This window comes from Pieris brassicae, chromosome 8, assembly GCF_905147105.1.
Source record: "Pieris brassicae chromosome 8, ilPieBrab1.1, whole genome shotgun sequence".
Taxonomy (NCBI): Eukaryota; Metazoa; Arthropoda; class Insecta; order Lepidoptera; family Pieridae; genus Pieris; species Pieris brassicae.
The window spans coordinates 19728433-19748257 of NC_059672.1; the positions used below are offsets into that span (position 1 = coordinate 19728433).

The 19825-nt window shown below is 34.7% G+C and overlaps 3 protein-coding genes across 3 annotated transcripts; all 3 read left to right on the plus strand.

Moving 5' to 3' along the window:
• The first annotated feature begins 417 nt into the window (after positions 1 to 417).
• On the plus strand, positions 418 to 5733 carry LOC123712996 (polycomb protein Scm). The gene is made up of 5 exons (XM_045666447.1): positions 418 to 1648; positions 1758 to 2061; positions 2133 to 2339; positions 3239 to 3451; positions 3698 to 5733. Exons 1-5 carry the CDS (start codon positions 603 to 605, stop codon positions 3830 to 3832), a joined length of 1905 nt encoding a protein of 634 aa, XP_045522403.1. The 5' UTR covers positions 418 to 602; the 3' UTR covers positions 3833 to 5733.
• A 3891-nt stretch (positions 5734 to 9624) lies between these two features.
• LOC123713190 (organic cation transporter-like protein) lies at positions 9625 to 12252 on the plus strand. Its single transcript, XM_045666745.1, has 4 exons — positions 9625 to 9783; positions 10560 to 10911; positions 10988 to 11395; positions 11497 to 12252. The coding sequence occupies exons 1-4, from the start codon at positions 9735 to 9737 to the stop codon at positions 12200 to 12202; spliced, it is 1515 nt and encodes a 504-aa protein (XP_045522701.1). The 5' UTR covers positions 9625 to 9734; the 3' UTR covers positions 12203 to 12252.
• Positions 12253 to 14718: 2466 nt separating this feature from the next.
• Positions 14719 to 19791, plus strand: LOC123713047 (organic cation transporter protein-like). Its single transcript, XM_045666530.1, has 4 exons — positions 14719 to 14908; positions 17778 to 18129; positions 18204 to 18611; positions 18717 to 19791. The coding sequence occupies exons 1-4, from the start codon at positions 14884 to 14886 to the stop codon at positions 19417 to 19419; spliced, it is 1488 nt and encodes a 495-aa protein (XP_045522486.1). The 5' UTR covers positions 14719 to 14883; the 3' UTR covers positions 19420 to 19791.
• The last annotated feature ends 34 nt before the right edge of the window (positions 19792 to 19825 follow it).

Here is a 19825-nt window from a genome sequence, read left to right on the forward strand (position 1 = left end):
TTACATTTATATTCAATAATACTCTTATATGTAGATTTGAGTAATTTAATAGTCTTGTACAATCAGTACCTATGAGTGTGGTACTCCTTACGAAATAAATATTTCCACTGATAAAATTATTGGATGGATTGATTGCAACTAAAACATTTCTATTTCAATGTTTGTAATTGTACCATTACCACTATATTATTAAATATTATGTCTCTATTAACTAATGCATTTGAAAAAAATGACATGCTCCAGACCAAATTCTTTTTCTTAAAATCAAACCAATAACAATTAGTGCATAGCGGTCCCCGGAAAATATTGTTCCTTTAAAATACAGGTATAATAAAAAATACTTAATATAATTATTATCTATGACTGTTACTGGCAACTTCAAAATGCTGCCATACCAAAGAAAATTAAAAAGAAAAAAACAAATATGGACGTTGGAATGGCGTCATAAATAGTTAATGACGTTGTTTATTATTTTGTGCTGGGTATTTTAATTAACACTCAAAGAAAAATCTGCTTGTGGTGATTTTGTAAAATGTGACTACTGCGTGGCTTACTAGAATGGACTGTTTTCGATTATGTATTAATTTTGCGTAGTAATCAAAATGTCAAACAATACTGTCGGCTCCTCGGGACATGCTCCCGGCAAAATACGTGGACCTGGAAGACCTCCGAAACGTACTTGTACTTGGTGTGGCGAGAGTAAAACTCCACTAAAGTATGTATTGCCTACTGAAAATACTAAAAAGGAATTCTGCTCAGAGACTTGTCTCTCTGAATTCCGACAGGCTTACAGCAAAGGTGCCTGTCTACACTGCGACAATGTTATTCGCGGCAATGCCCCTTCTAACAAAAACTTTTGCTCTACTTACTGTCTGAATAAATATCAAAAGAAAAACGAGAAGAGAACTACTTCCCCTCAGTCTGGTAATGGAGCTAATGGTACTGAAAGTAATTCAAACAATAATTCCACGACTTACTACGATTTATATCAATCTTTCGATTGGACGGAATATATGAAAGAAACAAGTAGTGTAGCTGCTTCAGATGAATGTTTTAAGCAGGCTCCTTTACCTCCTGTCAATGATTTTAAAGTGAATATGAAATTGGAAGCATTAGATCCTCGTAATTTGACATCAACATGTATAGCTACGGTAGTTGGTGTGTTAGGGCCCAGGCTAAGACTAAGGCTTGATGGTAGTGACAACAAAAATGACTTTTGGAGGCTTGTGGATGCGGGAGATATTCATACAATTGGACATTGTGAAAAAAATGATGGTATGTTACAGCCTCCATTAGGTTTTCGCATGAATGCTAGTAGCTGGCCTATGTTTTTGCTCAAAACTCTTAATGGAGCTGACATGGCTCCCTCAAAAGTGTTTCAGCCTGAACCACCCACACCAAAGACCAACTTATTTGTTGTTGGTCAAAAATTGGAGGCTGTTGATAAAAAGAATCCACAGTTGATTTGTTGTGCAACAGTGGGGGCAGTTAAAAATGACCAGATCCATGTGACATTTGATGGATGGAGAGGTGCATTTGATTACTGGTGTAGGTACGACTCCCGTGATATATTCCCAGTAGGCTGGTGTGCCCGAGCTGGGCATCCTTTACAGCCTCCAGGTCAAAAGAATGCAACTACACCTTCTAGGTATGATTATTTTCATTGTTCTAGTATAGTTTTAAAGCATTATATATAATTATTAACAGTACAAATCATAACTGAAAATTTATCAACTGGTCACTAATTCTCTTTTCAGATTTAAGTTACGGCCAAGTGGTATACCAAATCCTGCTTTACCAGAAGGGGGCTCTACCGGTAATAACAATACTGGAACTACCAACTCTGGTACATCTAGTCCTGTACCCAACATTTGTCTACACATTCGTAGTAGTTGCCAAGGGGGAAGTCCCAATTTACCAACCTCTGTCAACGGAATTGGTGCCTCAGGGGCGGCAGAAACTCTCGTCAAGGAGCTACTAAGTTCTCATCCTGACGCACAGAAGTTAACCAGGGCCATTCTCACAGCCTCGAGTAGCTATTCAAATATTACTAATGTGCAGGTAAATTATGGTTCCTATAATGCTTGTATTGTCCCTTTTATATTTATAAACCAACAATTTAAAATTTCCAGGTGTCATCGGGAAGTAAGAACTATTCTGTAAAAGTTCCGTCGGATTTAAGTAGAGACGAGTTGAAGAATTGGGTGAAGGCAGTATGTGGAGGTGCCGGGTGGTGTGTGGGTTTGGTGGAAGTAGACACGGGAGAGGCGGCCGTGAGGCCTTGTACTCTCTGCGGGGAATCTACTTCTAATGTGATACCGGTTAAGAGGACAAAAGCTGTAAGTATTTCCTATCACAGTTAAAATAAATTGGTATTAAATTATTCGTTTCTGTTGAAAAATACAGTTTAATATTACAATAGCTGATTGGGAGTTTCACAAATGATTATTGGACGTTTCTGAAATAACTATTGTATAATTTCAAATTTCACTTCATTAATAAGCTAGGTTTCTGAATAATAATAAAGCACTTTATTAATTTTTAATATACAGTTTAGATTTGTTATATTCTTACTCCATTCACTTCCGGCTACCACTTACAAACCATACACTGTACAAACCAATGGCCATCTTCCATATCACTAGGAGAGCGGTGTTATTCTGGAAATACGATTACATAGATCAATGGACAAACCTTCATTATTTAGTTCAAATTTGAACAATATAGAGTTATTCACTTGAACGCTCTTCTGGAAACTAGTCAAATTGGAGATAGCCAACTATATCATCTATCCTTCCCATTGGTTGTTTCTAGTGTCTTGAAAATAGTTCTTTTATTAAACAATAGAATTATAAAAATGTATCGCTATTTGTACATTGTAATATAGATTTCAAATCATTTTGATAATAAAATTTAACATATGAAAATGTCTTTATAAATACAGTTTTGTGGTATCAAAACCGGCATAGCGGTCATGCAAACTATTATAATTCTTATTTGTTGTCATTTTATAATTACTTTTAATTTTTTCATATTTAGAGTCCAGATGATTACTGAGAAGCTATTGTGACATTACGGTGTTATTGACATAATAACATAATTATAATTGATAGCTTGTAACATACACTGGAGACAACGCATATATGTGGTGTGATGTACTTCAATTAATAAATAATATCCCACAGAATAGGATCTATTGTACCGTCTATCAATGTGTCTTCCTTCCTTATGTCAACAGCAGGAAGGCAGCAAAGTGAATGGTGAAGGGCCAGGTGCGAAGTTGGCCCGGGTGTCCCCCGAGAGGCCGGAGCCGGCTTCGTCTACCACGGGTGCTCCTCCCCCTCCTCCGGCAGCCTTGGCGCCCCCCGACTGGTCCGTGGAAGACGTCATTGGGTTCATCGCAGCGGCGGATCAGGCCCTGGCCGCTCACGCCGACTTATTTAGGAAACATGTTAGTATATGATTTTTTGAGAATTTTTATTCTTGTATTTTTTGCCTCAAACACATTTTAATCATTTTTATTGGTGGTTTTTGGTTAATGTGCTAAATTAATATAATATTTAAGATTATTTTATTAAATTTCTCAAGTGAATTTTAATTTTATAATGAACTAAACACTAATCTTAGATTTATCTTTAGCATTTTTTAACTAGAACAAGTTTGTTTGTACAATAAGAGGAAATTGTTGGTGTTTCAGGAAATAGACGGCAAAGCCCTTCTGCTCCTAAATTCGGACATGATGATGAAGTACATGGGACTGAAGCTCGGCCCCGCCCTCAAGATATGCAACCTCGTCTCGAAGGTTCGCAACCGACGACATTTCAACGCCTAGTTGGTCGTTTTGGTAAGGTTCATGTTATTTTGCCCGTTTGACACAAAAAATACATTTTTCAATTACTTTCGGTCACTTCGTACGGTCAAACGGGAGGTGAGGTAAACTTTGGAATCAAACAAGATAGAAGTAATCTCGCGGTTAAAATTCCTCAGTTGAACCGTAGCGAACGACACTTTGGAAAATGGATGGCATTGACTTAATGTTTACAAATGTAAAAAAATCATGATGTTTAATTAAGTTAAGGCAAACTGTTTGTTGGCAAATCTCAAGCCCGTATTACGAAACTAGAGTTAAGTTTGGTTGACGTTTGTGAAGCTGAAAGAGGAGCATTGACTGTTGAATATAATATTTTCATTCGTACAAGCCGCAACTAATGATATGTATCTTATTGAAAAAATAAACTAATATTTACTATTTGCTTCTATCATCAAGAACTACTAAAAATAACTCTACCTATAAATTTGACTTAGTCTATACAAACCCTAAGTTTTAATATTTGTTGATTATTTATTTTCAACTAAAAGTATTTAGGTGTATAACTAAATCAGTCATAACACACTCCTCATTAACATTAAAGATTTTTGTATGGACAAACTAAACATGTACTGTCAGAAAATAATTTAAATTTACTACCAGTTCGGGAGTCTAGGCAGTAGAGCGGACATGGAGAACTGTCAAGAAACTCTCCGCTAAGTTTTGAGTCATACAAACTATTTGAACTGGAGCAATCCAAAGGATTAGGATTATTTAAAAATTTGTTTATTGATTCCTTACTTTGAGTGATACTTATATAATTTCACTTGGGAGTTTGTGGTAAAAAAAGAATATCATTTCCATATAAGGAGTGATTTATCTTCCGGAGCCTGGTTGGTCGTACACTCAAATTGTTCTGGTGAAAGTCACCATATGTTTTAAAATCGTTTATATTTATATACCAGGCTTCATGAATATATACAAAACAGTGTAATGATATTGATTTAGCCTTTAACACGATTCAGCTTAGATCTGCTCTCCTTTCCACAAATCGTATCGAGGTATACAAAGTATATTTGATATCCAAATTTTCTATGTAAATATAAGCGTGTACATATTTCGTATGAGTGAAAATGCATTTAATGTGTGCTCGGTAATCGGGTTCGATTTCTGAGAGATAAAGAATATAAAATATTTCTTTATTTAGTTTAGGTTTTGGGCCTATTGTTTTCTTAGTCGCAAATAAAGTATTGATTGACCTATTTTTAGTATAGCGTCGGCCATTTGATGTATGATTAGAATAGTTTGCCAATTCTTCGCGTGTCTCGGTGTAATTTCCCGCTCAATATTAAGTTAAAATAATGCTTTCGAGACGATTGCGTTATTATTAAATATTTCGTTTTAAAATCGTGTCTAAACGGCGCATTTTGGTTTGGCGTGTCTACCCGTCCGCTGTTTTCTTGCATTTCGATACATCACTTGCCTTCTATGAGACATATAGCTCTCACAAATCGACTGAGTTATCCTATTAAACTATTATGACTAACACCAGGTAGATTGTCGCACAATATCGAAAGGCTTTACGCTTTTCGTTGCGTCTGTACAAACTCTGTAATTAGCTGTATAGAAATTACGTAGATTAGGGTCCTAGTGCCTTTCGTATTTGGGCAAACAGTCCTCGTTCACTTTATTCGAGTAGATCGGTCATTTAAAGCATTTTCTTTAACAGTAGATTGTAGGATGTCACATACTTATAATTGACATTGCTGTTCATTGCTCCCTTGGCGTCCAGAGCGTTCGTGGCTTCACACTATACGAAGTGTATGGAATACGTTGTATTGCTATATTATCGTAATGTCTTATTTTGTGCTAAGGGTACCAGATTTTCACTTTACCAAAGAGCAATGGCTAATCTTGAAATCACGGATTAAAAAAAAAAAAAAGCTATTTAGAACCTTCAATGATATTAAAAATTACTTTTTCGGTGAATTTGCCTTTAAGTTCCTTTGAGCGTGTAATTTATAAAGCTATGTTACATTTAATATTAATTTGCCATCGATTTAATGTTTGAACATTTGATGTGATATAATGTTATGTTGTTGTTGATGGAAGTGTAAAAAATTATGTTGAGTTAATTGGTAAGCATAAGTTTATTCATGACATTTTGACTAGCATAGGGTTAGATTCGATTCCCAGTCGAAACTGGCTCCCGTATATCCAAAAACCGATACGTTTTCGACATATGGGAGACATATTTATCGCCGTCTTAAATCTTACCCGTAGTGTATAGATCGCCAATAACGATGGTAGAAGCGTTTGTAATTTATCGCATTTTCTGTCTAAGATCAATTTTAGTATGACGTATGTATATTTAACTGATTTAAAAAGCGTGAGGTTATCAATTCGATGTGTATTTCTTGATTGGCGATGTGTACTAAGATGGAGATGTAAATAAAAAAATTACATTTATTCAAATATCTCATTGCTGTTTTGTTAGTTGTCAAAGATTGGATTTAGGATTAGATTCCATTACGCTAAGTAAGGCTGATAACCATTTCCTAAATATTTCGCAATAGCACTGTTCCGTCAAATATAAAGCGTTGATCATCCGTTATGATAAAGTATATATTACATAGTATGTATGTAAATATCGACAGTAAAATTGTGAGCGTTCAACAATATAAATGCTATTATTTTGTTACTGTAGAATTTATGATAGTTTTATGTACATAAGGCAGATATTGAAGAGGATTGTGCATAAATAAAATTCGATTATTGCAATACGTTTTTTTTATTTCTCGGCTTATTGTTTACCTTTATTTATAATAAATAATTACGACTAGGCCGATTGTTTCAATAGAGCTTATCCTAAACTACGGTGTATTTGACTCCCGTGTGTGCAGAGGTGGATTTTTTGTATCCACAAAGGTATACGGTGAAGGTAGACATCGTGGGGAAACCATTATAGTACGAGATCCGGCTGCAGGATTAGTGCGTTAATCTGGTATTTGCTAAAAACCGATGGAGAATATATATTGACCACTAAGTTCTATTAATGACCAGTGATCATTAATAGAAAAAAGTTGTAAATTATAAACGTATAAATGTATCGAAATCATACCTGTTTACACTTGGCTGCGAGGAGGTGCAGCCAGGTGCGCAACTGCAACCGCGATTTTTAAAAAAAAATATCTAATTTTCCGTGATGTAGACGGTATTTTATTTATAAAAATCAATTAAAAATACTAGCGGCCAAATTGTAATAGGCAACTTGGTAGATATATATTCTCTTAATTATAAACATACATAAAAATTTGGTTAACAATACAGAGGTAAAAATGTAATCAGTAGCCAAGCCATACAAGGCTGTAGTTCCACAGGTAACTATTGTATCTCTCAACATATTGATTGAAATCTAATTATGCAAGGGCCAATCGTTCAAACTAAGTGATGAATAGCGTATGTTGGATTTTATGGACTGCTTGCAATAAAGTATTGTTCATTATTCATACTACATTCCTTATGCAAAAATGAATGCCTATTTCCCCTGGTCACGGCATCACGCCTGAACGGCTGGACCGATTTCGCTAATAATTTTTTTGTTGTTTGTCATTGTCAGAAGAAGGTATGAAAGAAAAAAATAACAAAATTGCGTGGGAAATTAAAAAATGTAAGAATTCTTAACCACAATGAATATTGAGTAATCAATTTTGTTTTTCACTGCATAGCGCTTTTGCAATTCAAACTTTTTTCATGTAACCTTATGGTGTTTGACATAACATTGTCAGAATGTATGCTGCAAAATACCGTCAAACAGGATTTAAGAAAAATTAATATCATTTAAAACAAATGCTTCGATCGGAGTTATTATATAGATAAAATACATAAAAAATAATAAGATATGTAAAATTAAAAAATAGTAATACAGTCACTAATTGTTTGTGGCATTAATCTTGGAAATTCATCTGTTTCACATGGCCAGTTATATGTCGCCTGTTCCCATGTCGGAATACCAACAAAACTATTTATATACGCGCCAGAAAAACAAACAAAGTATGTTATAAACACTTTGTTTCTGAGATGTTTTTTAGTTAATTAAACCAATTCGAAATCAATATCCATAGTTAAGACAGGACTACGTCTGTCGATTCCGCTAGTTCCTAATAAAGAGTAGTTTTATGTTATATTAGGAATAATAACTAGAATAGGTTTTATAGTTTTGAAATTTATCCATGAAAATCAAATCTTACCCCAAAGAGGCAGCTAGTACGTAGTGGAGGAGCACGGCAAAACCTGCCTTAACGCTCAGTTGTGGAACGACGGACGTCGAGGTGATACGGATGGTATTTTGTATTCTACCTTTATGTCCGATGATAAAACTTAGGTGCAGGTATCAGTCTGAACAACGCCTCTGAGCAGTCCATAGTCCAGTCCACACCCCTTTGTGCAACGCCAAGGGATCAAGCCGCACTTCGTTTAATATGGTCAAGCGGAAGGAGCTCGCGCTCAGAGGTGAGAAAGACCACCCATGGTGGTCGAATTTAATATAATTCATAAATGTACGTTATAAACGTATCGAAATCATACCTGTTTTCTGGCTTCGAAGAGGTGCAGCCAGGTGCGCAACTGCAACCGCGATTTTTTAAAAATATTTATGTAAATTGCCGTGATGTAGACGCTAAATCATTTAAAAAAGAAGTAAATGAAATGTTTTCCCAAACATCTATTAAAATTACTAGCGGCCAAATTTTTATAGGCAACTATTATATTCTCCTAATTATAAACATACATAAGAATTTGGATTTTAGCAAACACCCGATAAATACATTAATCCTGCAGCAGGATCTTAGACTATTAGAGGCTAACTTTCGACATCAGACACAAGGTTTTTCCGTTATTCATCGACAACTACCCGAGAAAAACCAGCCGGGCCAGTGTAAAGATAAAGTGTATGCGACCGTCAGCAACATCATTGATATGCAGAATCAACAGTGCCTTGTGGGACACGACCTTGATGCTCCTATCGGCGAGATAGTTGAAAATCCAATTTCACCATTTCCAGGGGAGCCCATAGGCTGGAAGCTTTGAGAGCAGGTCTCTGTGCCACACCCGATCGAAAACTTTCGCTATGTCCAAACTTACCGCCTCCCCTTTGGACTCAATTCCCTCTATGTGTAAGGTATACAAGGAGATTGAGTGACCACGGCGAAAGCCGTACTGATAATCGCTACTCATCTGGTGGCCCTCTAGATACCTCGGGAGCTGGCCATTAATAATAGGTTCCATTATTTTGGAGAACAAGGAGGATTTAGCTATTGGGCGATAGTTTGATGAATCATATGTTTGCCTTTTTTAGGGATCCACTGTATTGAAGCGATCTTCCAGCATTTAGGGGCTATGACGAGCAAGTACAGGTACGCAGATCAATTGGGGCGATGCTCTCGGGCCCGCTAGTCTTATGGATGTCCAAGGAAGACAAAGCCCTTCCTGTTCCCTTGGACATCTTTGGCAAGAGACCAGAAGGTACGATTCCCAGAAGAGAGTCGGGCCAACTTCTCGCCAAATATGGCAATGTGCTTTGTACCTTAGCGATTTCCCGTTTGAAGTTGTATGCTTTATTATGATCGCCGATAGTTTAGATAGCGATAATCATTTTTATACATAAGCATTATTAAATATTTTGACTTTAGGCGTATCATTAAATAAAACTCTTTCGAAGCCTTCAGCTACTAAACCATGCTTCCTGACATCTGTGACAGCGAAAGTGTGTCATAATGCTCTATGATATAATTATAGCCTTTGATAATGTTATTTGACTTTTAAATGAAGATTTGTTTTCTAGAAACGGCTCGAATGTTTAAAGTATAACACTGATCGGAGAAAAGAAAAAGCAAACAATGTAATACCTAGATAAACACTAATAAAAATGGACCCTTCAAGCAGCAGTCAGCAGCCCAAAAATATTGGCGCGATTGGTAAAATTGTTTTATAAAGGAGTGACAATATTTCTTTGTAGAAATAGGACCGAAATGTTTATTTACGTAGTAGTAGTACACAGTATCACATTATATTATTAGCAGTTTGTTATGTAAAAAATAATTAGTTTATATACAAAGCCCAGCTTTGTTTTGTTTATCTGATCCAAAGTATCGTCAATTGGAAATCAGAATCTTCAATTAATGAATGTTGTCAAAACCAGCTGACCTCGGCAAAGGCAATGATTGAGTCTGCGATTTTTACCGCAACATTGTTCTTCTAAATAAACGTGAAACAAATGTGTATATGTTGAAACCAATTATACAAATATTTAACTAGTACCAGTAGTTCCTTAACTAGTTTTATATGCCTTTTAGGGGAATTAAATAAGTATTTGAAATTATTAAAAAATATTTTAATTTTCAATCTCCGCATACGAATATTTAGTATTTTAAACTTTCTTTAAACTTATTATTATTTATATCTAATCAAAAGCTGAAAAATACGTTTCAAACTTGTTACTTTAAAGTAACTTCTATACAAACGTTCAACCCCTTTAACAGTCTTTTTTATGTATTTAAAAGTAGGCTATGCCCTTTCTCAGGCACTAGACTATGCGTAATTCAGAAGCTTATGAGTGAACATACAGAGTTACTTTCGCAATTATAATATTTATATGAAGATTATTTTATCATTCCATTCCAATATTCTACCAATTTCCCACTACTGACATATTCAATCAATATTTTAAACTCCAAGGTTATTTTCTTTTCAGAAATGACAGATTCCGGCCAGAAAAATGACGCCATTCAGGAAGCGGTAGGATCCTTCGGCAAATATCAGTTTTTCCTATGTTTTCTTATGTTCCTTGTCAAGTTTCCCGTAGCCTTCCACCAAATGGCTATAATATTTTTGGCTCCAAAGACTGATTATGTTTGCTTGGATAATGACCTCCGAAATACTTGTCCATGCTCAAATCCCGAATATGATAAATCGGTATTCACAAATACAATTATAATGGAATGGGGCTTGATTTGTGAGAAGAAATGGTTGTCGAGTTTTACACAAACCCTTTTCCAATTGGGTACTTTGATAGGTAGTGTTGTGTTTGGAATGGCATCTGACAGGTATATATATATCTGATCATATTATATTTTCTTAAAGAAAAGGGAATTCACAGATTAATAATTATATTGATTGCAGGTATGGAAGAAAAAATCCCTTGTTAGCAGCGATTGTTTTACAATTTGTGATGGGATTGGTTGCAAGTTTTCTAGCCGGATTCTGGTCTTTTACATTTGTTAGATTTTTAGTTGGAGTATCAGTCGGAGGTACAATGGTTACGAGCTTTGTAATTGTTATGGAAAGCGTCGGATCGCAATATAGGGACGTGATTTCAGCCCTCTATCAAGTGCCTTTTAATATGGGTCATATGATCCTACCTGTCTTCGGATATTTTAGAAGAAGCTACGATAAATTTCAGCTCGCCATTACCATTCCCAATGTAGTTCTATTGTCGTACTTTATTCTTGTAACTGATACACCCAGGTGGTTGATTGCAATGAAAAGGACAGACGAGGCTATAAAAATTATGGTGAAAGCAGCAAAGATGTGAGTATAGTACTTTTTATACCCGAATGTCTGATAAACGAAAAATCAATTGTATTTTTAAATGAATTATAGAGATTAAATTTTGTATCATTTTTCTGCAGGAATAATCTACCTACGGAAAATTTAGCTCAAAAAATCGGAGATTACCAAAAGGAAATAGAGAAACATAATTTAAAAAAAGGCAGTATTCTGGATTTATTTCGAACACCAAATATGCGGAAGAACATGCTGGCGATGTCGTTTAACTGGTTAACGTGTAGTTACTGCTTCTACGGTGTTTCGCAATATGTTGGACAGCTGGGTGGCAATGTGTTTATAAATGTGGCTGCTAGTGCCGGCGTTACTATGTTGGGAACACTTTGTTCTATTCCTTTGATGAAGGTAATGGGCCGTCGGACTATTTTGATAGTATTCAACTTTATCTGTGCGGGAGTCTTAATCATTCTCTCTGTGCTACCGCCCGGAACCTATTCTGTTGTGTGTGCCTGTATTGGCGTTGTCACCAGTTTTGTGGTGTTTGTAACGGTGTACCTGCACTGTACTGAGCTGTTTCCTACAGTGGTGCGCAATGCTGCGATAGGATTTTCTTCCATGATGGCTAGAGTGGGTTCAATGATAGCGCCATTTGTCGTGGGACTCGGTGATACTTCGCCATTCTGGGCAGCCCTAACGTTTGCAGTAGTACCATTATGTGCTGGATTTGTTTCATTCGTGCTGCCGGAATCAAAAGGAATTGAACTTATGACTACGTTAGAACAGGGAGAAAATTTTGGAAAGAAAACAAAGAATGTAGTACAAAAGTTATAAATAATGCATATATTTTTGTAAATATTTTGAATTATCGTTAAGTAACTAAAATGTCTTTATATAAATATGATATGTTGTTTCTTTTTTTTAACTTAGAACCAAAAATACTTACATTAATAAGTACAGTCATGTACACAGTAATGAGTGCAGTTGCAAAGATAATAAAAATAAATATGACAATAGAAAACAAACCGCAGATTAGGTATTGTTAATTTTATTATGTACAATGTGCTTTTAAATGCTTGTCAACATCAATAAAGAATTGATAATTTAAATTTACTATTCTAGTTTTTAGTAGTTCGTAGAACAGACGAAAAGGACAACAAAGAAACTTTTTGCCGCTCTTTTAATTTCCTTATTTTCAATTAAGTTTACAAAATGCTTGTAAGCTGCAATAATTACACCTTACTCTACGAATATTGTACAAAATGCATGCAGGCAAAGTCTTTTAAATAACCAAATCGACAAAATTGCAAAATCATATTTTGTCACATAATAGTTACGTAGATATCGCATGCCTATAAGATATTGATAACATCAATCTCCTTTGATATGATAACATCGAAGTGAATAATAATATTATCTATTTAAATAAGACAATTGATGGTAGGTATTATGTTTTTGATGTACTAGACCTAATATTTAGTGACACAAACATTGAGGTGTCTAAATGAAGCATTTATCTTGTTAAAGAAGATCCAAGCCATATGCAATCCAGAAAAAATGTTTTTGGAATAGATTTGTTGTTTGGAAAAAATATTATTTGTATTTTTAATTATATAATTTTCCAGGTGTGGGTATTATATTGGATAATTATATCGAATTAGTGATCACATTAATTAAAGAATTATGTGGGACATAAATAAATTAGACCCAAAAATCACATGAATTAAACGCAAAACACTGACAATTCTATCAAATAAAGTGGTCAAAAAATAAACGCAATCTATAGCTAAGTCCCGTACAGGGTTGTGGCGCTACGGGTATATATATAATTATGGTATGTCTTCATTAAATGAAATTAAATGATTCAAGGGCAATTTTGTTATTTTTGTTTATTTAGATATATTTATATGAAACTTTTGCAACCTGAAAATATGTACATAATATGTTGTCAAAACTTTTTAGGATCACTCTCTCTGCTCTCATGCATAAATTTTGCGTCGCTGTAACTGTTTAAGCAAGCAACGAATGCTATCAATACAGTACTTTTTATTAGCCACCACGCCCATTGATAATATTGCCTACTGTTATAGATTATGTTCCCGCGTTGTTTTGTATTAGTGAAAGAATAGGTTAGTATAGAAGAAAATCAAATCTTTTCCCTAATGATATTGGTGTATGTTATTTAATATTACATCATCAAAACCTAAACCATAGTATTTATCTCTGTGTTTTTGTTACGCGTTTCATTTGGCATTGCTTAAAGTGTTAATATTCGGGAGCAGTAAAAATCAACGTATATAAGGAACTTTAGTAAAAAATACTATTCATTGTACATGAGTGGTTACATAACTATACATATCCATAAACATTTTCGTGAGTTATAAAAGATTTAAATGATCCTACTAAATAGATGACGACACGTCTGCACCTGAAACCTATCATTGTATAAGTCAATAAAGCCCATATATTATTATTTAGGGTTCACATAAGGTTGGTAAAGTATAGGAATAACAAATTTGGATCAATTGAGTGAAGGTCATATTTTAATAGCGTTTAAATAGTGACAAAATGTGAGGGCATTGCGTTTGTTGCTTATTATTGCGATATTATCAAATATTTTTAGGATTGTTTTTGTATTTCCGACTTTATAAAAACAGATATTTAAGACGAATAAGAGAATACAAAATACTTAAGAATGTAAATTATAATGTACAGTTGGGTTGTTAGTTTAAGGTTGAAACCCCATTGGTACAGGCCACCTCCTTATGCCAGTCGGCTTTGTATTTCGGTCTGACATAGCTAGTATATTACAGGCACAAGAAAATAAATAACATATGTTTGGACTTAAGGCGTATCATTAAATAAAACTCTGTCGAAGCCTACAGCTGCAAAACCATGCTTTCTGATATGTGTGATATCGAAATTGTGGCATAATGCTCTATGATATAATTATACGCTTTGATAATGTTATTTGTACTGACTTTTAAAGAGGTCGAATGTTCAATGTATTGCAGTATTAAAACTGATCGGAGAGGAAAAAAGAACACAATGTCATACCTACTACATCCGGATTAAGTACCCTAATTAAAAATGAAACTATCAAGCAGCAGGCAGCGGCCCACAATTAATAGCTGGATTGGCAAAGTTCTTTTATAAAGCAGGAACAATATTTCTTTTTATTTTTGTAGAAATAGGACCGAATGTTTATTTACGTTATAGGTCATAGGTATCACATTATATAGTTATCAGTTCTTTATGTAGTCAATAACCAGTTTATATACAAAGCTCAGCTTTGTTTTGTTTATCTGGTCTAAAGTATCCTCAATTGGAAATTTCACTTCGTTTAGTAAACGAACGATAGTGACAGTGCTGCGCGGGCGCATAAGCGAAAACGACTCACCAGGAACGGCTGTTCAGTCTGTTAGTAGTGTTTGCCGTAGTAAGCGTATCTCAATGGATTAGTCTCGTGATCGTAAGTGATAACTTGAGTGCCGAAGAACGATAACAGACACAAAATGGATCAGCAACAAAAAGATCAGGGTAAGATTAGAATCTTAATTTAGTGAAAGTTGCCACAGGCAGTTGACCTCGGCAAAGGCATTGAGTCTTTGCGATTTTTACCGTAACATTGTACTTATGAGTAAACGTTAAACATGTGTTTATATGTTCAAACCAATTATACAAATGTTTCCGTAGTTAGTTAGATATTTTAGAGGAATTAAATAAGTGTTTGAAACATACTACTATTAACTATAATTTTTTCAATCTTCACTTATATCTAGAACGAGTGTTATATTTCATATTTTTTAATTCAACTTCAGACTCTTTAATTATATTTAATTTCCTTACATTGAAATTTCTATTTCACTTAATCACGAAACCTCGCTCACTGCAATAATTGAACTTTGTGATAATTATATTTTAGATATTTTTAAAGATTTCTAAAACTTTTTTTTATTGAAGTTATGTAATATTATTAAAAATTATACCTACAATATGTAGGTATATGTATGTATTAAAGTCTCAACTATAAATAGAACAATATTCTATTCGAAATGGCTACCTTTGGATTTTACAGACCTTTACTCTGGATGACCACGAATCTATGGATTTACGCACTGTTTCTAAAGCGAATTTCGCCACTGCTTGCTCCAAAAAATTTTTTGGAGACTCAATGTCACCGTGTCGTTTAGGGCAGGCCATGTTCTAGGGCCCAAGGCATATTTTTAAAAGTGTATTGCTGACAGGTTCTTCGATTGGATCTTCATTTCTCGAGATAAGATTTTTTGCTTCTTACTGGGGTTTTGACGAATTTTGGCTTTAACAGCATAACAGCCTTTGTAGTAGGCAATGACCGACGGACCTTACCCACTTTGTGCAACGCGATCACTGCAATCCAATTAACACTCCATTGTAATTCAATAATAAACACGAAAAAATATGTGAAGTGGCGCAAAATCGAAAGAAGTTTATACATAATATATGTGTTTCAAATTCAAAAGAATTAAAAGTTGAAACGAAATGTATTTTCAATTGTAACAGAACTTGTGGCCAGACTCGTTATATTAAGTACTGCACAATCTTACAAAAAAGGGCTTATTATAAATATGAAATTTTATTTTTAAATTTGCCATTTATGTTTCTGGAAATTCGTTTTACGCGTTATTTATCTAAATTATCTCCCTTAAACCGCATTGAGATACTGACATCAATAAAAGTTATTATTTACTTTAATATAAATTACTTTACCACATTTTATTCAAGGTTTTATGATAAACGAAAATGTTTCTTAGATAAATATGTAAAGAACGTTTTATATGTAACTTGTATTTTAAAACCTAAAACTCATTTAATAATTAACAGTTATGTGTCAACTAGATGTATCCGCGACTTCAGACGCGTGAAATAGGTTTTTCTTTCGGCAGACTTTCAGTAAAATTTTAATCAGTCATTTTTTATATTCAAAAAACAATAAGCCATTTACAGTATTTTACAGCAAATTTATTTAACCTTATACCTTCATACGCGAAGTTTTTAATTAATCCATATTTTGCCGGCACATAAAGATTAGGCGGGTTTGATTTGCACGTCATGCATGTCATGCGAATTTTTTTTTCTTCTTGTTCTAAAAGAACAACTGCTACTTTAAGCATAGTATGTCCTTGAGATTTATTTATTGTTGGCAATTGAAAATGCTGCTTTCATAGGAAACGAAACTCTATTAAAACAAATTAGACGGAATTATTGAAATACGCCGTAGTTATTTATGTCTAATCAATGAAAAATAGATTTTAAATTTCTAACTTTAAAAATGACGTAACCTCCATACAAACTTCCATCCTCTCTTTTAACGCCTTTTACAACCCTTTTTACGTATTAAAAAGTAGTCTAAGCTCTTTCTCAGGCACTAGACTATCAAATTCAGTAGTATGCGTGATTGCGTAACACACATATACCGAGACTTTCGCATTTATAATATTGTTACGAGCTAGGGGATCGGATAGAAAATGCCGTAGATTACTTCAAAGGTTTATTTCTTGATAAATCAATGAGGAATTTATGGGCACAAATTAATTGCAGAGATGCACTAATTGCACGCAAAAAAACAGTCACTAATTACTTTACTTATGCACACTTCACACTGTACTTTATTACTTGTATTCACTTTATTCGCACTTTATCGCTTCGGTGTTCCTCTCGTGTAATCGCATTCAAAAACTAAAGGCCTAATCGCGTTTCGGCTCGCTTATATATCCCTGGGAATAATTCTAAACAATATTCGAGAACATTTTAGGCGGGCTTGCTACTGAGTAGCGATTGCACAATTCTAGAACGTCCGCACTCTTTGTCACTTTCGCACGTTGCTCCGTCCTTGTCGTACGGCGTTCTAGAGTGCTCGTCTAGTTTCGAGAAAGTTCTGATCTTCTCTCTCTCTCTCTCGTATCATTTCGCCCTTGTCTCACACCTAGAAAGTTCGGTCTAGAATATTCCTTCATCAAAGGGGTATAACTAGGCCTGAAAACGCCTGAAAACGGGTCTCCTGAAAACTACACCACTCTACTACACATGTTCTGAAACAGACTGAAAAAAGGTTTCAGCTTCCTGAAAACTAGGGTAACATTATGGAAATTACAATTTTCTAATATGTGATTGACCCTCTCCTGAAACGGTCAGAAATCATATTACAGCCTGCTGAAAAGTTTTCTAACTAGTGGAAAAATCTAGAAACATTGCAGTCGACCCATCTTCGTAACAATATTTATATGGAAACCATAATGGGATTTAACATTATTTGACGTCTAACGCCTAAATTTCACCCTGCCAGTATTTTATTTATTTCCCACTACAATCATAATCAATAAATATTTCAAAATCTTTAATAAAATTCAAAAGGTTATTTTCTTTTCAGAAATGCCTGATTCCGGCCAGAAACTTGACGCCATTCAGAAAGCGATAGGATCCTTCGGCAAATATCAGTTTTTCCTATGTTTTCTTATGTTCCTTGTCAAGTTTCCCGTAGCCTTCCACCAAATGGCAATAATATTTTTGGCTCCAAAGACTGATTATGTTTGCTTGGATAATGACCTCCAAAATACTTGTCCATGCTCAAATCCCGAATATGATAAATCGGTATTCACAAATACAATTATAATAGAATGGGACTTGATTTGTGAGAAGAAATGGTTGTCGAGTTTTACACAAACCCTTTTCCAATTGGGTACTTTGATAGGTAGTGTTGTGTTTGGAATGGCATCTGACAGGTATATATATCTGATCATATTATATTTTCTTAAAGAAAAGGGAATTCACAGATTAATAATTATATTGATTGCAGGTATGGAAGAAAAAATCCCTTGTTAGCAGCAGTTGTTTTACAATTAGTGATGGGATTGGTTGCAAGTTTCCTACCGGAATTCTGGTCTTTTACATTTGTTCGATTTTTAGTTGGAGCGTCAGTGGGAGGAACAATGGTTACGAGCTTTGTAATTATTATGGAAAGCGTCGGTTCCCAATATAGGCACGTGATTTCAGCCCTCTATCAAGTGCCTTTTAATACGGGTCATCTGCTCCTACCTGTCTTCGGATATTTTATAAGAAGCTACGACAAATTTCAGCTCGCTATTACCATTCCCAACATAGTTCTATTGTCGTTCTTTATTCTTGTAACTGATACACCCAGATGGTTGATTGCAATGAAAAGGACAGACGAGGCTGTAAAAATAATAGAGAAAGCAGCAAAGATGTGAGTATAGTACTTTTTATACCCGAATGTCTGACGTAACGCAAAATCACATTTAGATTTCTTAAATGAATTATAGAGATTAAATATTGTATCATTTTTCTACAGGAATAATCTACCCACGGAAAATTTAGCTCAAAAAATAGGAGAATACCAAAAGGAAATAGAGAAAAATAATTTAAAAAAAGGCAGTATTCTGGATTTATTTCGGACACCAAATTTGCGGAAGAACATACTGGCGATGTCGTTTAACTGGTTAACGTGCAGTTACTGCTTCTACGGTGTTTCGCAATATGTTGGACAGCTGGGTGGCAATGTGTTTGTCAATGTAGCTGCTAGTGCCAGCGTTACTATCTTAGGAACACTTTGTTCTATTCCTTTGATGAAGGTAATGGGCCGTCGGACTATTTTGATAGTATTCAACTTTATCTGCGCGGGAGTTTTAATAATTCTCTCTGTGCTACCTTCCGGATCCTGGTCTGTTGTGTGTGCTTGTGTTGGCGTTGTCTCCAGTTTTGTGGTGTTTGTAGTTGTCTACCTGCACTGTACTGAGTTGTTCCCTACAGTGGTGCGCAATGCTGCTATAGGATTTTCTTCCATGATGGCTAGAGTGGGTTCAATGGTAGCGCCATTTGTCGTGGGACTTGGTGATACGTCGCCAGTCTGGGCAGCCCTCACGTTTGCAGTAGTACCATTGTGTGCCGGATTTGTTTCTATTTTGTTGCCGGAAACGAAAGGGATTGAACTAATGACGACGTTGGAAGAGGGAGAAAATTTTGGAAAGAAGACAAAGAATGTAGTCCAAAAGTGATGATTTAATGCATATATTTTTGTAAATATATTGAAACATAGTAAAGCAACTATTTATATAAAAATGATATGTTGTTGCCTTTTTTAATTTAGAACCAAAAATACTTATGTTAATAAGTAGTTAATAAGTATTGTTGTGGTGACTCAAAGTTAATAAAAATAAAAATGACAATGAGAAAAATGGCACATATAGTATTGTTAATTTTATTTCGTACAATGTTTGCTTTTAAATGCGTAGTAGTATATTTAATATTTTATATAATTTTGTAGCCTTCCAACATACATATGGTTGTATATGGAACCGTGTGTATCTATTTAGGCAAATGCTCACTTATAAACATTAGAAGAAAACATTAAACATTTCAATTTACTATTCTGGTTTTTAAATAAAAAGTGTAGAACGGACG